At 43.0% G+C, this 19,140-nt stretch overlaps 1 protein-coding gene across 4 annotated transcripts; it reads right to left on the bottom strand.

The window, feature by feature from the left end:
- Positions 1–394: 394 nt before the first annotated feature.
- On the bottom strand, positions 395–17,293 carry elf2a (E74-like factor 2a (ets domain transcription factor)). Of its 4 annotated transcripts, none has more exons than XM_062524413.1 (9): positions 17,213–17,293; positions 12,426–12,598; positions 11,281–11,518; positions 6,654–6,767; positions 4,925–5,044; positions 4,206–4,295; positions 3,484–3,673; positions 2,920–3,270; positions 395–2,515 (listed from the first exon to the last, which is right to left on the bottom strand). In XM_062524413.1, the coding sequence occupies exons 2-9, from the start codon at positions 12,498–12,500 to the stop codon at positions 1,801–1,803; spliced, it is 1,893 nt and encodes a 630-aa protein (XP_062380397.1). In that variant the 5' UTR covers positions 12,501–12,598; positions 17,213–17,293; the 3' UTR covers positions 395–1,800. The 4 variants fall into 4 exon arrangements, with proteins under 4 accessions (XP_062380397.1, XP_062380395.1, XP_062380396.1 ...); XM_062524411.1 differs by lacking the exon at positions 17,213–17,293 and adding an exon at positions 16,329–16,765; XM_062524412.1 differs by lacking the exon at positions 17,213–17,293 and adding an exon at positions 13,674–14,040.
- Between the last annotated feature and the right edge of the window lie 1,847 nt (positions 17,294–19,140).

The following is a 19,140-nucleotide window of genomic DNA, read 5'->3' as shown; positions in this document are numbered from 1 at the left end:
CACACACACACACGAGACCATGGGGTGCCCCTCAACATCTCTCCTCGATCCTCCAGGCTCGTTCCCACTGTATCTGTATCTATAACTAACACTGGATAGACCATCCCATTGTTGCCACCCCATCATTCTTTATGTAGATCAGTGAGGACGAGGACCGAGGAAGGAAGGGAGGATGTATAAAAGACGAATCAGAGGCACCCTGTGTGTCCATAGGGACCTGCTGCTACCCACCTCTTTCCCACTCATTTCCAGTCTCCAAACAACTACATACCAGACAGAACCCTGGAAATGATCAAATTATTACACGTAATGAATAACGTTAAGCACAGTGGCGCAATATTCTCTCGTAAGCCTTTAGAGTAGACGGAAGAAACACCCACAGGCAACATGTTTTCTGTGCTCTTTACTGTACTGCTCAGTAAAATCTACTTGGATACACTTGGATAAGAGTACAACAAAATAGAATATGCTTCAAATGTTGAAAATACAATCTAGTTAAGTCAGAATGCAAGTATGTTCCCTCCCCATCTGTCCCGCTCTCCCTTATATCCTCCTTTATACAGATAGAAACATCAGAGAACATCAGAGTGGTGGACTTACAAAAGAAGAAAAAGAAAAAATATGAAACACTACAGGCAATTACTGCATCCAGTAAACAGAGTATTAACAGAGGGTGGAGAAAAGAAACATTAACGAGACAAAAAAAAAAAAAAAGAAACATTACAATTATTTGAGTATGTGACTGGCCCAAGACGCCATGACGATAAACTCTGCTTCAGACCTAGAGTAACACTGTTCCTGGTATAAAATATCAAAACAGAGTTTTGGAAAAAAAAAAAGAAAGAAAGAAAGAAAGAAATATCATTCAGCTTGTACAATACATACAAATCGGGAAAGGGGAGCATTTTTTTTTTTTTAATAATTCATTTCATCTTTATCTAAGGCTGCCTGTTTTTTCCTTGAAGGATTCTCCTACTCTGTATTGACAGTATGTACAAAGTCCCTTTATGCCCCTAGTCCAAGCAGAGCGGAGGGGTGTCGGTGGGTTGCCCCCCCCCCCACCACCCCAACTCCCATCTCCGGGATGTAGCACCAGATGATTGGTTCTCGTGTTCGCACAGTGATTGACGCAGTTTGAGTCTTCAGACGCTTTGAGTACTTTAATTGTGGCGGGGGGAAAAAAAACACACAAAAAAAAACGAGCACTCCAGAGCTTGGCCGAGTTCTAGCTCCACTGTACTGCAAGTCAGGATGTGTTGGTGGTATTATTGTCTCAATAATACTTTTAACCAGGAATTTATAAACTTTTATTTCACTGCCAATGGTGAGTTAAAGCCTGATCTGACCATCTCTGCCATCACTGCTCTGTATAATTGAGTGTGTTGTAGTGTTGCCGTTGTTAGTGTGAATGTATGGAATCACTGTGATCTGCTCACCCAAACAGATTTTCCCCTTAACTCCTATGCGTTTTTTTTTATTTATTTTACTTTAATTATTATTGTCCATGACAATAATTTGGTTTATTCCTATATCACATATCCTTTTGAGGGGGGGGGTTTCCGTATCTGTTCTTTAGAGTCACTATGACTGAAAGAAGTATATGAGTTTTGTTTATGAGACTGGCCTGAAGAAGAAACGTAATACATTCCTTATACCAGTCAGGCCACACAGCAAGAATTCCTTTTACATTGCTTTGAGGGAAGACCCCCATTGCAAATTCAACACACAACTGAAATGTGTTTTTGGAGAGCGAATATATTTATGTGTGCGTGTTTGTGTGTGTGTGTCACATACACCGTCTCAGCTATCAGAGGAAGTCGTTACGTCTGTGACCACTTGTGTGGTCATGTCTTCGTCCATTTCCACCTTGATGACGGTGACGTCACTCTCGGACGTTGCCACCACCGGGGCGGCGCTCTCCTGCGGCGCCACAACAACGGTGTTGGCAGGGACGGTCGCTGGGACGGTCACAGGGGTGGTGGTCACAGGCAAGAGCGCGGAAACGGGCGCGGAGACTGGCACGGGGGTGGGTGCAGGGGCACCGGCAGGGGCAGGGGTCGGGGCAGGAGCGGCAGCGGCAGGCTGCTGGGTGATGAGTCTCAGCACTTGCGTGGCGGTGGCGGCGGGAGCGGACACGGTCGTGGTCGGCATGGAGACGGGCGTGATGGTGCGGAGGGTGAGCGGCGCCCCCATCAGGCTGATGCCCTGGCCGCCGGCGCCCATCGTCGTCGTGGTGACCTTGGGCTGCTGCTGCTGCAGCTGGCACTGTGCCAGGTGCGAGGCGGGGATGGTGATGAGCTTGGCCAGCTGCACCGTGATCTTCTGCCCGTTCTCGCCCGTGGCGGGCATCATGGTGGGCAGCGCCTGGATCTGGTACACCTTCTGGCCGCCGCCGGACGAGACCATGGTCGGGGCGGTGGTCGTGAGCAGCGGCGAGCCGTGCTGGTTCAGGGCCGTTACCGCGGAGATCTTCTGGCCCAGTGATGTCGTCATCATCAAGGGGACCTGCAGAGTCCTGAGGGGTTGACAGGTGGGGAAAGAAGGGAATGAACACATACTGTATTATAATATAACACTCAAAAGTAACACACACACACACACACACACACACACTTCCCAAAACCATAGTTTGCAACCTGTTAGCAACTTAGTTGGTTGGCAATTGGAAATTGCATTGCAACCAATAAAGCTGCTAACTTGTAGCAACTACAGTAATTTCCCGCATGCCCCCTGTATTAACCTCACAGCTGAAGAAATTTTGCAAAATCAATGTATAAGCTGCGGCTAACAGTCGGGATATTACGGTATGGCTTTAGGAACGCACCCCAGTATGTGTGTGTAAAGTGTATAAAAGATAGTCTGGACACAAACCTATACATAAATCCAAACCTGGTTAATAGTTCTCTTCTCCATTCTTACCTCGGGGCCGTTGCTGTGGTGACAGGGCAGGCGCCCTGCAGGGTGACGAAGGCCTCGGACCCCGACGACACGTTGACGATGCGGAGCATCTGGGCGGGTTTGACGGGCGCGGGGGCCGCCGTGGGGGACTGCACTTTGACCTGAGCGGCCAGGCGCCCGCCCCGGAGGATGCTGGGAGACGTCGGCGTGGTGGGGGTGGCGGGGGTCACGCGCTCGCACGGCGTCTGAGGGGTGGCGGGCGCGTCGCTCTTGTCGTCGTCGATGAAGACGATGTTCTTGGGCATGTCGTTAAACTGATACACCAAGCGCTGTCCCTCCACTTTTGACAGGATGCCACGCTGGTAATAATATCTACAACACACAAAGACACACATCAAATGTTGAACATTAAATCTAATATTTGTAATATGAGAATATGCTAGATATAATCATATATTCACATATTTTCTAAATTGCATACAGTTTTATAGTAAGTCGATACTGCTCATATTGCAGTCCTACATAAGTGTATAAATTAAGGACCCAAGGGGTTCATCTTGCGGTCATTTGTGACACTGTCAGTACCTGAGGGCTCGGCCCATGGTCTCATAGTTCATGTCGGGCTTGTTCTTGTATTTGCCCCAGAGTTTGGACACGGCCTTGGAGTCCACCAGCTTAAAGATGCCCTTCTCCCGCTGGGTCCACTTGATGTATTTAGGGCAGGTGTTCCTGTCCTGCAGAAGGTCCAGCAGAAACTCCCACAGATAGGTGCTGTCTGAATACACACAGGCACAGACCGAGAGAGTGTGGTTACTTTGGGCAGAGGTTCACAGAGGCACAATAAAGCTGCGCGCGCGCGCGCGCGCGCACGCACACGCACGCGCACGCACACACACACACACACGCACACGCACACGCACACGCACACGCACACGCACACAGCCAAAAACATCAAATTGTCAAAGAAAGAAGACCCCATGCCATCGTCACAATTAGAGGTCTAAAAGTTTGAATATGAGCAAGTTCACAAAATACCATGTCTAAAGAACTACACAGGGTTTAAGACTATGTCTGTGCCTGTCATGAGAATTTTTCAAAGCTGTTCTAGGCAGTATAATTATCCATTTTAACAGTCCAACCAAGACCTGAATTGCAGCACAACACCTGAGAATTTAAGCTCAGAGTCTACATATGCACCCTCCTCACTCTCTCACACAAAGAAACACACACAGAGACACACACACACACACACACACACACACACACACAGAGAGGACACTAATGTATGCACCCACACACACACTTACTTTTTCCCACCCGGGGCTTCTTCTTGAAGGTCAGGTCAGGAGACTCCTCGCGTTCAGCCTGCGGTGTGTGCGCGGCTTTCCGCTTCCTGCCTGTAGGACGGATTAAGCAGGGAATGCAAATCCATATGTATACAGCAAACACTGCAGTAGCCTAACGTAAACACTGCCACGAGCTTATGGATTCAATACATAACAGACTGAGGGAATGAGAGAGAGGGAGGGAGAGAGAGAGAGAGAGAGACTGACAGATGTCGAATTGATTAATGCGCAGCCTGAGAGAGAAGAAAGGATGAGGAGAACCTAACAAACAGACAGGCAAATACCAGACAGAGGGAGAACAGGGGAGAGTCTAGCAGACAGACAGGTGAATGCCAGACAGAGAGGTAAAGGGAGAGTGGAACAGACAGACAGACAGATGCACACCAGACAGAAAGTAAAGGGAGAGTCGAACAGACAGAAAGAGAGACAGGTGCACACCAGACAGAAAGTAAAGGAAGAGTCGAACAGACAGAAAGAGAGACAGGTGCACACCAGACAGAAAGTAAAGGAAGAGTCGAACAGACAGACAGATGCACACAAGACAGAAAGTAAAGGAAGAGTCGGACAGAGAGACAGACAGACAGAGAGACAGGTGCACACCAGACAGAAAGTAAAGGGAGAGTGGAACAGACAGACAGGTGAATAGCGAGAGGAGTAGAAGGGAGAGTTGAGGCGCGTACCTTTCTTGCCCTTCTGGATGTCTCCCTCCAGCGTGAGCTGCTCCTCCAGGGGCTCGATGGGCTCCGTGTTCTCGGTGCTCACCTCCACCTCCACCTCCATCTCACCCAACATGTCTGGCACTGACATCACACACACACACACACACACGCACAGTTAGTGAAAAAGTTTGTGCACATCCCAGGTCAAGGTGCAGAACAAGGGTAAATCATAAAAAATGGAAACAGGTTCGCACACCTGAAGAAGACCACACGGTCGAAACGTCATTATTCTGTGCTAAAGAAAAGAAAATTAAAACTAAAAAGAAGGATTTCAAGTGTGCGAACCTTTTTCCATTTTTTATAACACACACACACACACACAACACACACACACACACAAAATCATTTCACATACACTGAGATCATTTACATTCATTCATTTCACAGATATGTTTATCAAAACAGTAGAGTACAGTGCAGGTAGTGGTGGGGGAAAAAATAGATTCTGTTCAGTATCGCGATATTTTGAGCATGCAATTATATCGATACTAGTAGCTCAAAGTATCGCAATACTTAATTATAGAATTTAATTATCTATTTTACTTTTATTTGAGTCTAGTTTACTCAGATCACATTGAATTTACTGAAATAGTTAGATAGATAGATACTTTATTGATCCCCAAGGGGAAATTCAAGATATTACGCTCACAAGGTGGCGCTTGTTGTGGCGTTTTATTGTGCATTCAACAGCCATTTCAAATAAAAATGGCTTCACAATCACAACCTGTTATAGACGACCTTCCATCACATTGAAAGTGTGGGTGTATTTCGGTTTTCAACAAAAAGCAAATAGTAAGGACCTTGATGTGCACTATGCCATGACAAATTGTGTTGAACAGCGTTCTTTTCCTTATTTTTCGTAATGCCTTTGAATAATATGAGCGACATGAATAGCAATATATCGCAGAATCGAATCGCAATTCTTGTTGTATCGCAATATGTTTAGAATCGCAATAATATTGAATTTTGGCCCAAATATCGCAATAGTATCGAATTGTCATTATTTTGCCAATTCCCACCCCTAAGTGCAGGTGTAGCTTATGTTCGCTTCAGTATGAGAGCTCGGTATACATTAGACCCATAATAATCCAAGTGGGAAAATGAGAAGGCCAAAGCCAATGTTTCAGCCTTTCCCTTTCTTGTATAGTAATCAACAGACCTGCCAATTGGACAGAGAACTTCAGCACTTCAGTACGGCTAGAGCAGTGATTCTCAAGCTTGAGCAGTGGTTCTCACATTGAGTACCACTTCAGAGAACAATTGACTCTCCAAGTACCACCGTTATGACCGGCATTAGAGTGTAGCGCAGACCAATTTAAATATGTTTTTACATTGTACAATTTTTCATTATGTTTTCTTTTATATCATTTGAAGTGATTATTTTGTCTTCATGAAATAATATTGGAGACTCCTAGAGAACCACAACAGAGAGTCGGCATACCACTAATGGTACCCATACCACAGTTTGAGAACCAATGGTCTAGAGGCAACTTGTTGTTTTCAGCCAACTGTGAGCCTGCCTTCATATATTCAGCAGTGAAATAACCCCAACCCCAACCCCAACCCTAACCCTGACCACACAGCCAGGCTGATGGAATTTGTTTTCAGTACAGCTCTTGGTACACCCAAGAGCGGTACTGAAACCAGCCTGGCTTAAATCAAATCAAAACAAAAAATCATGTGTACATACCAGGACTACGGTCCTCCCTCATGCTGGACGGCGAGTCCATGTGAAGCAAGGCCTCTGCGGCTTCGATCTTATCCAGAGTCACGTATCCACCCCCTCCATGAGCTGATGCCTCCACTGCAGACAAGAAAGGTGAAGACAAGAAAAGAAATGAGGAGAAGGGAAACATACAGACTCAGAAACGTCCATTATCACTTAAGTCGAGGTTTGACTGAAAACATTAAAAAAAAGTATTTATTAGCCAGTCAGCATAAAAGGTTGTAACTTACATACTAGCAATACAGCAAAATAACAGCAGAAGTGTGTATGAGCATGTGAATACAGTAAAACCGAAGCCAGTCTAAAAAAAAAAAAAAAAAAAAAAAAAGACACCTTCCTGCTTCTGCTTTAAATGTGCCAAACACCCTTTCCCCACCTGTTCCTTTCCGTCCAGTCAGTGATCTGGAGTCGGTGCATTCGCTCACACAAGCATGGCTGTGTGAGGCCGCACTAGACCTCTCCAGATTTGGTTACATGGTAATATTACTTCGTGCCAGGGCCAAAGTGCCACCACAATTAGGAATTTACTGATCCGGAATTGTGTGAACAGGTTACACAGAAGAATGGACACAGAAGCTAAGCTATTTTTTTCCCCCCCTCACACACAATCACTGCTGGAGACAATAATACACTAAACCACTTGTATTAATAATTTCTGTTAAATCTTACACCTGCTTTCGATTGACAAGATTAAAAAAGGTGGGAACCATAAGAGCATCCAGTTTACACAACATGTATTCACAAGGTGTCCATTCTAAGTCAAATGTAAAATTCCATGACATTTTCCCTGACTTTCCCTGATAAAAAAAAACCCCTGAATTCCCATGACTTGTTGTATAATGACTAGTACAATATAACGACCAATGACTACAGCACAGCAGCATGATAGTATTCAAGATTTTATTTTACTTTGTTAGGAGTAGGAGATTAGTAAAAGGGCACTGAATTAACAAAATTGGCCTGGTTAAGCAAGTAGGAAACCTAATAACCAGATATACACCAATTCTGTGTGGAAACGCATTTGTATTCTGTTTGCATTTTGGCAAGTAAATCTTAAACTACTACAACAAAATTCCCTGATACTCCATGACTTTGCTCCAAAACTGATCCAAGTCCCCGAGTTTCCACGTCTGCAATAGGTGTTCCAAAATTCCACGATATTCGAGAAATTCCATGACCCATGTGAACACGGTGTCTAAAAGTAATACAATTCAAGCCAATTCACAGTTAAAATGCATTGCTTTGTCTAATCTTTCATGTAACTGTCGGCAGTGAGATATTAAATTGCATTAAAAATCACTTGCAAATATATAAAAGACCCAGGAACTTGTCAACATTGAAATGACTAGGTGCTACTTTCACATAGCGGTTCAACAGAAAGTAGTCCTCTGCGCAGTGACTTCCGTGTTTACACGAACCTTTCTCCTCAGCTCCCGCTACGCACAAGCTGGGGCTGCTGTCGATCACGTTACGCCCCCCATTTTATTGGCTTGGCGTTTCCTTCACGTCACTGCTTTCCGGTCTTTCCATTGGTTTACAAGACTATTTCAAAATACCGTAGCAGGCAATTCGCCAGAATCAACGATCAATCATATGAACCAAACCTACAAAGACTGAAATACTTCCGCTATCACGTTGAAGTCGATATGTAATGAAGCGTGAGACGCATACAATATGTTGAGAGTCGCTGAGTCGACTTTTTGATGTTGATCACTTGAAAGAACCGCCAATAATCCTAAAACAAAGTTTACAACTTACACGTGCCAGCTACACAATCGCTGGGATTTAAAATGGCAAGACATTTCCAGCTGCAAGAATACCACCATTAGATCATCAACAATCATTAAAATCGATGTGATAATTCCCACAGCTGAAATATCTCACTTCAAACAGTTTGTCTAGAAACTCTTAACACTGTCTGTGTATAGCGCAGTTAGATCATTAACCACTATCATGAAGAGAAAAACAATGTTCAAGCGTGCATTGTCTGAAAATAAAAGGGACCGTTACTTTGTCGAAATCAAACACTAATTATCCAGTCAAGAGAGCGTGTAGGACCATTATTCAGACGTATGGTGATGTTAAAACTAAATTAAAGCCACAAATACCATTACTGTAGATTAATTGGAAGTACCATGGCGTCTAACTGGAAATAAAGAAAACAATCTGACACACTTCCTGGTTTCCCACAGCAACTCAAGTGGCATCACCCGCTATTCGTTAGTCAAAAACATGAACACGTTTATTGACCTACAACTCTTCCCATGGGTAACGCAGAAGCTCAGGTCAACACGCAAATCAATTAACAAGCTATAACAGAATAACGCTTCCTAGCGACAACCAGATTTATAATGTTATGAATCTAGACGCCATGCAGGTTGTCAACCAAGGTGATTACTTCCTGATTCGCCCTCCATTACTTTGACTGCACAAACTTCCCGTACCAGAGTGTTGTCTTCCATTTCAACGAAGTGCAATATTTTTACATGAAAAAAAATACTTGCAGATATTTCTAAGAACATTTTTGCTATCAAACACTGTTTTACCGGCTTTGATGAGCAAATCAAGCTGATTAGCGGGTTCATCGTGCAGAGAAGTCGCCATGTTCTCCCAGGAACTGCTGCGGATTCATACACACTAACATATGCGCGACATGAATGTATCACTCCGCCACTCACCGGAAACGAGCTATGAGACCGAGACAAGGCGATCATTCCGCGCCAAAATCAGTGGGCTTCAAGAAACTTTGCCCACTTTGTTGTTGCCTCTGATTCTTAACTATACCTTTTAAGGCGCACAATTAATAGCTAATCTAACCAATAAGAATAAAGACGATAACCACCAAATAATACAAAAAGTTAGCTACTATTTTCTGAGTCTTCTTTACAACAAATTTGTATGGGAAATCAACACGGGAAGTTTTCGGTCAGAAGTGACAAGTGACAGCGAAGTGTGTGGCTTAAACGCTTGACCTTTTTAATTCCGCTGATCCATTAATTTATATTGCAAATGTTGCTGTTTATGTTGCACAATTACTTCCACCCTCTAGTTTGCCTACTGTATGTTGCTATACTCGCTATACTCATTGGCAACGAACGATACCATACATTAGATGATAATGATGTACTTATGTGCTAAAAATACCATTGTCCATTTTAACCCAATACGATTTGTTATACCATGCAATTCATCGCCATAACATACCATGCAAAGGAAAATATGATCAATGTTGTACAGAGAGTTAATTCTCACACTTCTAGGTGGGACAACTAAACAGAAAGAAAGCAGTGGTGCTCCTCACACATACTTTGCATATGCATTAGCCAATGAAAATAAATAACCTGTAACAAACTGGTTCACCACTGCTTCCAAACACAAAATGGCAATGGGACGGGGAAAGCAGACTTCTCCTCCACACACACACTCAATCATTTCACCGCTCCAGGTGAGTATAGTCGTCTTGTCTGCCTGCATACAATTGCAGCATGACATACAGCAAAAATAACAAGTCAGTGTGTGTTCCTCTAGTCTACCATGATACAGTAGTGTCAGTTGGACGTGCCTTCAACTCACACATGTGCGCAAGACTAGGCTGAATTGGGCACTAAGAGCAGTGGACATGACATACATGAAAGAAAGAAGAGAAATCTATCTAAACATCTTGGTCACGTTTTTTTTTTTTTTAAATTGGGGTAATCGGGTAGTGAATGTTCATACCTGTGTACCGATGCAAATCGGTGAATCTTACCATCTAATCTACATACCTATTTTTCCAACCTATGCCTTGTGACAGTGAAAGGTTTAACCACTAGATGTCCTCCTTGAACCAGCGGTCAATCCCATGGTTTAATCATACCGTAAACAATATGTTTTCCAAACACACTGGCCCTTTCTCAACCTCTATGAACTCTCCTCAATCCTCAGGCCTCCGGCTCGTTCCCACTGATCTAGATAAAGAATGATGGGGCGGCAACAATGGGATAGTCTATCCAGTGTTCTTTATAGATCAGTGGGAATGACCCGGAGGACCGAGGACGGAAGGAAGGAAGAGAGGATAGATAAAAAGACGAATGGGACACAAATAAGACACGCAACACCTTTTCATAATGAAAATTAAATCAAATTAAAAGTGAAACTTTGCGAGGTGTCAAATCATGGTCATGGTGAGGTGAAGAGAAGAACAATGCTCAGATGCATTGATCAATATGCCCCAGTTAAGGATGCTAGTACTGTTCGATGGAACAATAGGTGCTTCTCAACATGCCTCCACGATCCTCGATGCTCAATCCTCGAGGGGCGTTCCCACTGATCTATAACTAATACTGGATAGACTATCCCATCGTTTTTGCCCAATCATTCTTTATGTAGATCAGTGAGGATCGAGGCCCGAGGAGCGAGGGAGGACGTATAAAAGCCCAAATGAGAGGCACGCAATGCCAGAGTATAAAAAAATGTGGCATCAAGGCTTGCAAAGGGTGCCTGTGAAGGTGAACGTATAGCTTTATTCTCACCTTCACTGCCAAGAGATCCTCCATCATCTAGAGATCCATAATTTCTAGCCCGTGCACAGAGGAAAAGGCCATTATCTTACCTGAGGACACTTCCAGGACTTCAGTCTCCACCTCCTGCTCTTCGGCCACGCCCTGCATCAGATAGGTCTCGTCGTCGTAGACGACCACCTGCGCAGCGTAGCACTGCTCCAGCTCGGGGCAGGACACCTGTTCCACCACCACAGCTGGGCACTCTTCCTCAGTCATCTCTTCTTCCTCTTCCTCCTCCTCTTCCTTCTTTATCTCGCACACACCCTCCTCTGCATCCAGCGCTACCTCCTGCCATTGACATAGAATAAGAGGAGAGAGATCACAGTCACTAAAGTGTTGCAGCTGAGGAGACAATAACACTGTGGATTTTAACAGCAACTCAAAAACTAGAATAGCCATACTATACGTAGCAATTTTTATGTTTGCTTAGCAGACACTTTTATCCAAAGCAACTTACAACATAAAATAACAATACATATTACATAAGCATTTAAATGTAACACATAAATGTGAAATTAAATATTTTTTTAGCTAATAGGTCCATACAGTACATGTTAAGCTTTGAGCTAAAGCACCAAAGGTTATGCCATGGCACAACTGAATGCATTTTTGTCTGAGGGTGTTAACTCTAGGTTTCATGTGTTAAACTCTAAAGCACTTTTCCGCTGTCGCATGCACGCTATTTGTTTATCCAGCGAAAAACGATGTCCAAGACAAGGTAGAGTATGTTGCATGATTTTATCAAAGTATGATGTACTGCGACATCGATGCAAGTCTAATTTGTAGTTTCTCATGTCTTATTTCATTGAACTACAGATACGCTACCCGATCTAGTAAAGTTATAGTGCGGTTATAGCCGATAGAGGGCCGCAAAGTGAATGCAGAAGTGCCGTTCACCCTGTTACGAGTTGAAGAACCACTGAAATGATTTTGGAAACATAATTTTAAGATACGAAAAACAACTTTAGTGTTGCTTTAATGGTTGTATGTACAGTATTGCAGGTATTTTTAAATAAGGAGATAGCAATTAGCATGGCTAGCCTGTTTGTGAGTCTTCAATGTGACCAAAGGCCAAACCATTGTTTGTGAATGTGTGTCTAAGTAAGTATGGTTATGCAATCTTTCCTGTGCGTGTGTGTGTGTGTTTGTGCACTTTTCTTTGTGTGCGTTGACTGCATGCTCCATCCCCACTCACCTGGGATACCACCTCGGCGTCAGAGATGTATTCCAGAACAGCCCCTCCTCCATCGACGACCACCACCGAGGTCATGACTCATTCCTCTGACTCGCCCCCACTGCACGCCCTGACTGTCTCTATGGCAACCGCTTCCCGGAAAGAACACAAACACTCCGGGTCAGTCCAGTAGTCTGGAGAGAGAGAGAGAGAGAGAGAGAGAGAGAGAGAGAGAGAGAGAGAGAGCCGAGGAACAGACAAGTGAGTTAGCTGCTCCGCATGGGCACGTCACTGAGCCGACCCTTGTAGGCGTGCAGTCCAAGGGTCAGACCAAGCACACTTAGTAGTAATGCCCTCTGATGACGTGCTCTCAAATAAAAGTCAGTTATTTCACAGACTCAAACATTAATTCAGCGATCATTTCTCTTGCAAAATAATATCACTAAGAAATCACTAGGTCTCTTGGGGCAATTAGCATTTGGGGTAAAAAATGATCAATACACAATATTTCCAACGTTAAGAAATAGAACTAGAAAGGTTTCGAAATAGTGCTATTGTTAAATCTTCCGCAGTGAACAACCATGCAGTGGCCTGCAGTCCTTTTGTGAATCAACCATGACTTCTCACTGTCTGAAAGTCTTGCACTTGGAATTCCTTTCATAGATGAGTTAAGCAGCCATGTATTGGGGACACAGGTGTGGGTGTGTTTTAGAATGAGCTGAGCTGCAGCTGACTAAGACGGTTGAACAGGAAAAGGAGAGGGGGAAGCGAGAGAGGGAGGGAGGGAGGGAGGGAGGGAGGGAGAGAGGAAGAAGTAACTGGGAGCTGCCTCAAAGTAAACATTCCTCTTGATAGCTCCAACAGCTACAAGCGTGATTTGTTAAATGCAATTTGTCAGCAGCGCAAATCGAACATTAATCTATAGTCCTCTGCTTTGAAATAGGATAGCTGGTCAAATCAGAGTGATCAGAAAACAGAACTGAATAAACGCTGATAAACTCTCAATGCCACCAAGTTCATTCCCCGCTCTTATCTCTGCCTGCATACTTAAAGTCACTTATCAGCTTCAAGAAGGAATGTGTAACACACCAAAACCAATGCAAGAGCAGCCAGACAACCTTCACTGGAAATGGAGAGACCCTTAAAACCAAAATCCCTTAGCACAACCCACAACACAGAGACTCAGGAGGACCAACTGACAGCTGGGCTATTTCCCCAAAGCTTTCCGGTTAAATAACAACATAGATCGGTGCAGAAATCTTAACTTACAACTTTTCTGTGACTGAGAGAATTTTTCTGTCTCACTCTCTGTGTTCGAAGGACAGCTGCCTTTCCACGTGTCCAACAGTCTACGGTTTGAAGCCAAAGCTTCCTCTGAACGTACCAGGATCCTTCTAAACATTGTTGGAGACATCCATAGTTTTTGTCCAGAAGGATGCGACTCCTAGAGGGATCTGTACATACATGTCCTCTCTCAATCTCCATCTCTCTCCAGAATGCACTCCTCTTCCTTCCAAACACTTTAGGTTCAACTCCGTTCTGGGTCAACAGGTTCTGTCTACAGCTACCTGGTATCATAACATGCATGCAATTCAGTACAGGCAGACAAGAAAGAGAGGAAAACATCAGCAGACAGAGAATAGGAGAGAGAGAGAGACAGGAAGAGAGAGAGAGAGAGAGAGAGAGAGAGAGGGAGAGAGAGAGAGAGAGGAAGGGGGGCAGAGAAAAGGAAGGCGATCTTAAGAAGGAAAGAGAGACGGAGCATAAGCAGGAGAGAGGAGACCAGGCAGAGGGCAGAGTCCTGTGTGTCTGCTGCACACCCAGACTCCTTTGGGTCAAACAAACACTGAGGTGGAGAGGAAAAGCAACCGTGCATCACGTGGTTCATAGCAGGGTAAACTGTTTGTTGTGACAGACCAGAGGGCTTCTATCATGCATCCTCTCTGTTTAGTCGCTTTGATTACTTCTCGTCAAACTGTCTGCTCGTACCTTCCCAAGCACAAACTAGACGCACAAGATGAACACCAAAGCTAGGCTTGACTTTTGTATATACTGCAGAAATATACATTCTCAATGTCAACAAGACAGTAGTCTTCTATTAGTCAAGACAACAGTATATATATATATATATATATATATATATATATATGCATGCTATAACAAGCCTTTATATATGACCCTTTTTTGTGAGCCTTTGTTGTCTTGACTAATAGAAGACCACTGTCTTGTTTTCACTGAGAACATACCGGACTGCTGAGTTGATGAACACAATAGGCTATATTTTTTTAAAAGCTCTCTTTCTGTTGCGGTCTTATAAAAAAAAAAAGGGAAGTGAGACATACAGCCTGAGGGGGCCCTGAAGCCCAGGCACACTTCTGTTTCTGTTGCGAGTCCCCAAGGGCCAAGGCAAAGCAACTCCTCCATGAATAACACCACTCACACACAAACACAGAGCGGCGGCTCAGACACATCATTATACTGGACTCTTTGCTCATGCAGCTTGCTGCGAAGCATGGTATTAATTAGCAAAGGTCTGCAAGCAACAGCTGAGTGTCGCTCGACTACGCTCCCGCATCTGTTTCCGCAAGTACTTCCTGGTTTCCAAAGAGTGCCATTATGAGCGCAAGAAATGGGCTTGTCCCCTTTTTTTCCACAGTAGCCTACAATTTGCTTGGGGAGGGAGTCGCAGAGGGCCCCTGAGGTGATTATGTTTGTCTTGTGATGAACATAACAAACACAGCACTGTTATGGGGTGTGGTGTGTGTCACACTCACAATCTGTGTAACGTACACAGCTCAGTGGGGTCTTTTCTAGAAACAGTTCTACTTCTACTTCTTTGGGTGTTTATAAAGCAGCTTGTAATGTTGATACCTTGTTAACACTAGTCTATGCAGATCGAATGGAATTGTATTGATAGTATAGCATAAAATGCTATGAAGGTTCCATCAAGACATTTATAAGTGCGCTGCTACTTCTGAACAACTGTCTGCACAGACTACGTAGCATTTCCTGTCTAGCAAGGACAACATACAAGCGATCCACTTACACTGTCTTCGTCACAATGGCACATTGGCACAAAAAGCATACACACACAGAGCAAACTACACCCCACCCTTCCTCTAATTGAGTTTTCTTGGCATTATAAAAGGCCCACCAAGGGCCTGCTTTAGTTGCAGCGAAGCAATAACTTACGATCATTAATTTAAGTGTATATGCTTAGGACTGATGCTGCACGGTTCTCGTTTGAATGCTAATGTGTAACGCTTTGTGGCGTTACTGTATTTTATTGACACAGAGGTTACTGCACACTCAACTGCCTCCAAAACGTCAATGTTACAACATTGTACACATTATAGTGAGTCAGATTCGAGGAAAATGCACGGAGTATATATCCATGTTTAGTAAATGCTTGCTTATTAGGCAATAGTAGCAGACCAGCGTTGCCTTTAACTTAGCAAACTAACTTCAACTTCTAATGTATATTGCAAACAGCAGTTGCAAACTGGCATTCAGCTCGCTGCTAACACAACCTCGTTAGCCTCCATACGTTGATGAACCAACCCAGGCCGAGATGTCTAACGTTAGTAACATAAACGTCAAAATAGAAGCAGCGTAGCAAACATTCACTTGCTAGGATCACCGCTCCAACTTCACCTTATTTAATGAGCCAAGTACTTGAAGTTACCAGCAAGCAGCGCGTTATCTGTTAGCAAAACAAGCTTGTTAGCTAACTGGTTAGCTTGGTGATTTACCAGTCCTTTCATGAGTACACTTTGTTAAGCTAGGCAGCTAGCTAGCTAACAGGTAACGTCACATTGTAGTTATTGTCAAGACTGTCTCACATTACCCTGCAGCAATCTACCACTACCTATGCAAGCTATCTCTCTCCATCTTAGCTTACCAGCTATATTTTGCAGTGCTTACCTTTCAGATGCTGAAGCAGAAAAAGTATTGAGACGGGGCCTGACCAGTTCACGTCAGTTTAACCAGCAAGGCTAACGTTACAGTGCTATCCATTCATCAGCTGACAGCTAACAAGCTCGGTGAACGGCGAAGTCAACGGCTAATGGGCAAATGGCTAACGCCTCCCTCTAAAAACAGGCTAATGTTACCTTGCTAGCCAACTCTGTACGCAGGCCAGAGGCTAGCTAACCTATCGACAGAATTCTGGCGCTTTGCTAGGCATGGCAAAGTAACCTCAGAAATAAAGACTATACTTCAGATATAATCAAACGACTGACATTCACTGTATAACTAAAGGTTTACAGCGTTGATTGGAAGAAAGATACGTGTAGCCGTGGCTGGATAGCTTGTACTTTCTGTTCAATTGTTGTCATTCGACTCAGTTTTTCGTCCAGGGATTCAGGTCAACCTCTTAGAAACTGCCAACGAATGACACACTGGGGCGTGACGTCACGTACTATGTTCTTACTCTTTTTTTCCAATTTAATAATGTATTGAAAGAACATTTCTCCACACATGGATATAGTGAACTGCTCATTTGATACATATAATATAATCTAAATTGATTCTTTAGTTTATCATCTTAATAAAGTGATAAATGTTACACTGTAGTAGTCTATTAGGCCCACAGCCAAGCCTTACACAAAGCAAATGTTGACCTCAACCACATAATTGTTGTTAAACTGTAGTAGCCTAATCATTTACTTTATTTCAACAGGTTTGTTCCAAAAATGCAATGTAAATCTTGTCCATATCAGTAGAAGACTACATATATTTTATTAGGCTGTAATTAACCTATTCAAAGTAACTAAGCCTTACTACATTATATCTTCTTTTACTCTTACCTTTATTGGCCCACATGTGGTCTGTACAATATATCAAATGATGCAAATAAATCATTGGTTGGTAGTGGAAACTAAATTAAGTTTGGCCCTTGACATTTTCAAGCCCAAAACCCTTTTCAAGACTTTAACCTTCAGTAGGCCTAAGTCGCATCGCATGATCCATTTGCTAATCAATAGCATTATCTCACATATTGTGAGTTTCCAATGCATGGGTCTTCAGTGTGCTCTTCAGTGTGGGTTTGTGCACCATTGTGTTCATCAGCAATTATAAAGGATGTGTTCTACAATGGCCTGTGTCGCCTGCGGCTTGTGGTCTATGAAGGGTCAAAGTAACAATAATTAAATATAAAGTAAATTACAAAGTAAAATGTCATGTAAGTCATATCACCAAGTATCAAATTTAAATATATCAACGATTATTAAATGTAATCTAATTTAAAGTTTAAATCAATGTCATTTGAATTTTGAATTACATTAAACTTTAAATCAATTGAATAAGAAGTTGAATTAATTTGAAGTCATACATTACATTTACATTTCCCTGTTGTTCTCATTTTGAATGAGACTTAAAATTTCAGCCTCATGCAATTCCGTGCGCCACCATTTAATTCGAACGCCTTTACTTCAAACTTTGGACTTTGGTACTTCAAGGTTGTACTGTTACCTGTCAATCATGCTATGTCCCCCGCCCCCCGCCCATCCACTGAATCTGAGTTGATTTATCAGGTCTTTAGGAAGACTCACTCACTCCGGGCGAAATTATCACCACGTTGTACACTGTACACAGAGGTGGGAGTAACAAAAAAAAACAAATCAATGGCGGTGGCTCCGGAGGTCGTAACTGGAAATATTAAATGTGAATAAAGGTTTCTTGACCACTTTTAATGGCTTATTTTGATACGGTTTATTGTTTATATGCTAAACAAATGTTCAGGACACACTATCATTGAAGGTTAGCTTGTTAGCTTGTTAGCTTGTTGACCCATTATAACCAATTGAAAACACATAGCAAGCTAGGCGACTAGATAGTTAGCACGCTGATATGAACTGTGGTGTTTCTGTAAATTATGAATTGTTGTCAACATGAAAACACTCAAACGGAATTTTGTGTGTATGCCACTTGAACATACTTGGGCTAAATAAACCCCTGAATGTAATCTGAAGCACTGGACTGTCTAGCTAACTAAACACTAAGCTAACCACTAAGCTAACCTGTTGACCACTGAGCCGAAACGCTAGGTGTGTGGCAACTGGACAACACCCCCTGGGTGAAATTTTAGCAGGCGTATTTCGCGCAAAGACAGTAGAAGATCTCGCATGGTGACATGCTCTGTGGAAACCCAGCGTCAGACGAAGGACGAAGGCTCTAGTGATGGTGATGAAGTGGGGGAAACTATTACTAAAGAACTGATAAATCGACTCAGATTCAGTGGATGGGCGGGGGGCGGGGGACATAGCATGATTGACAGGTGACAGTACAACCTTGAAGTACCAAAGTCCAAAGTCTGAAGTAAAGGCGTTCGAATTAAATGGTGGCGCACGGAATTGCATGAGGCTGAAATTTTAAGTCTTATTCAAAATGAGAACAACAGGCAAATGTAAATGTGATATATGACTTCAAATTAATTCAACTTCTTATTCAATTGATTTAAAGTTTAATGTAATTCAAAATTCAAATGACATTGATTTAAACTTTAAATTAGATTACATTTAATAATCGTTGATATATTTAAATTTGATACTTGGTGATATGACTTACATGACATTTTACTTTGTAATTTACTTTATATTTAATTATTGTTACTTTGACCCTTCATAGTGGTCTGGCTGATTTTCCTTCACTTGAGGAACGGCAGTCACACCTACCTACCCTAAAGGGGAAAACCATAACTAGAGTATTTACAGCATTCTCTGTTTGAGAAAGCAGT

The sequence above is a fragment of the Sardina pilchardus genome, chromosome 21 (assembly GCF_963854185.1).
Source record: "Sardina pilchardus chromosome 21, fSarPil1.1, whole genome shotgun sequence".
Classification (NCBI taxonomy): Eukaryota; Metazoa; Chordata; class Actinopteri; order Clupeiformes; family Clupeidae; genus Sardina; species Sardina pilchardus.
This window is presented reverse-complemented; position numbering and strand designations above follow the sequence as displayed.

Bases quoted from the DNA above. Each gene is read 5' to 3' on its own strand.
- elf2a (XM_062524413.1), bottom strand. From the start codon at position 12,500: ATGACCTCGGTGGTGGTCGTCGATGGAGGAGGGGCTGTTCTGGAATAC. The intron at 5,045-6,653 runs GTATGTACACAT...GTGTGATGTCAG, and splicing joins GAGGGAGGACCGTAGTCCTG to TGCCAGACATGTTGGGTGAG. The intron at 2,516-2,919 runs GTAAGAATGGAG...TCAACCCCTCAG, and splicing joins ACCACAGCAACGGCCCCGAG to GACTCTGCAGGTCCCCTTGA.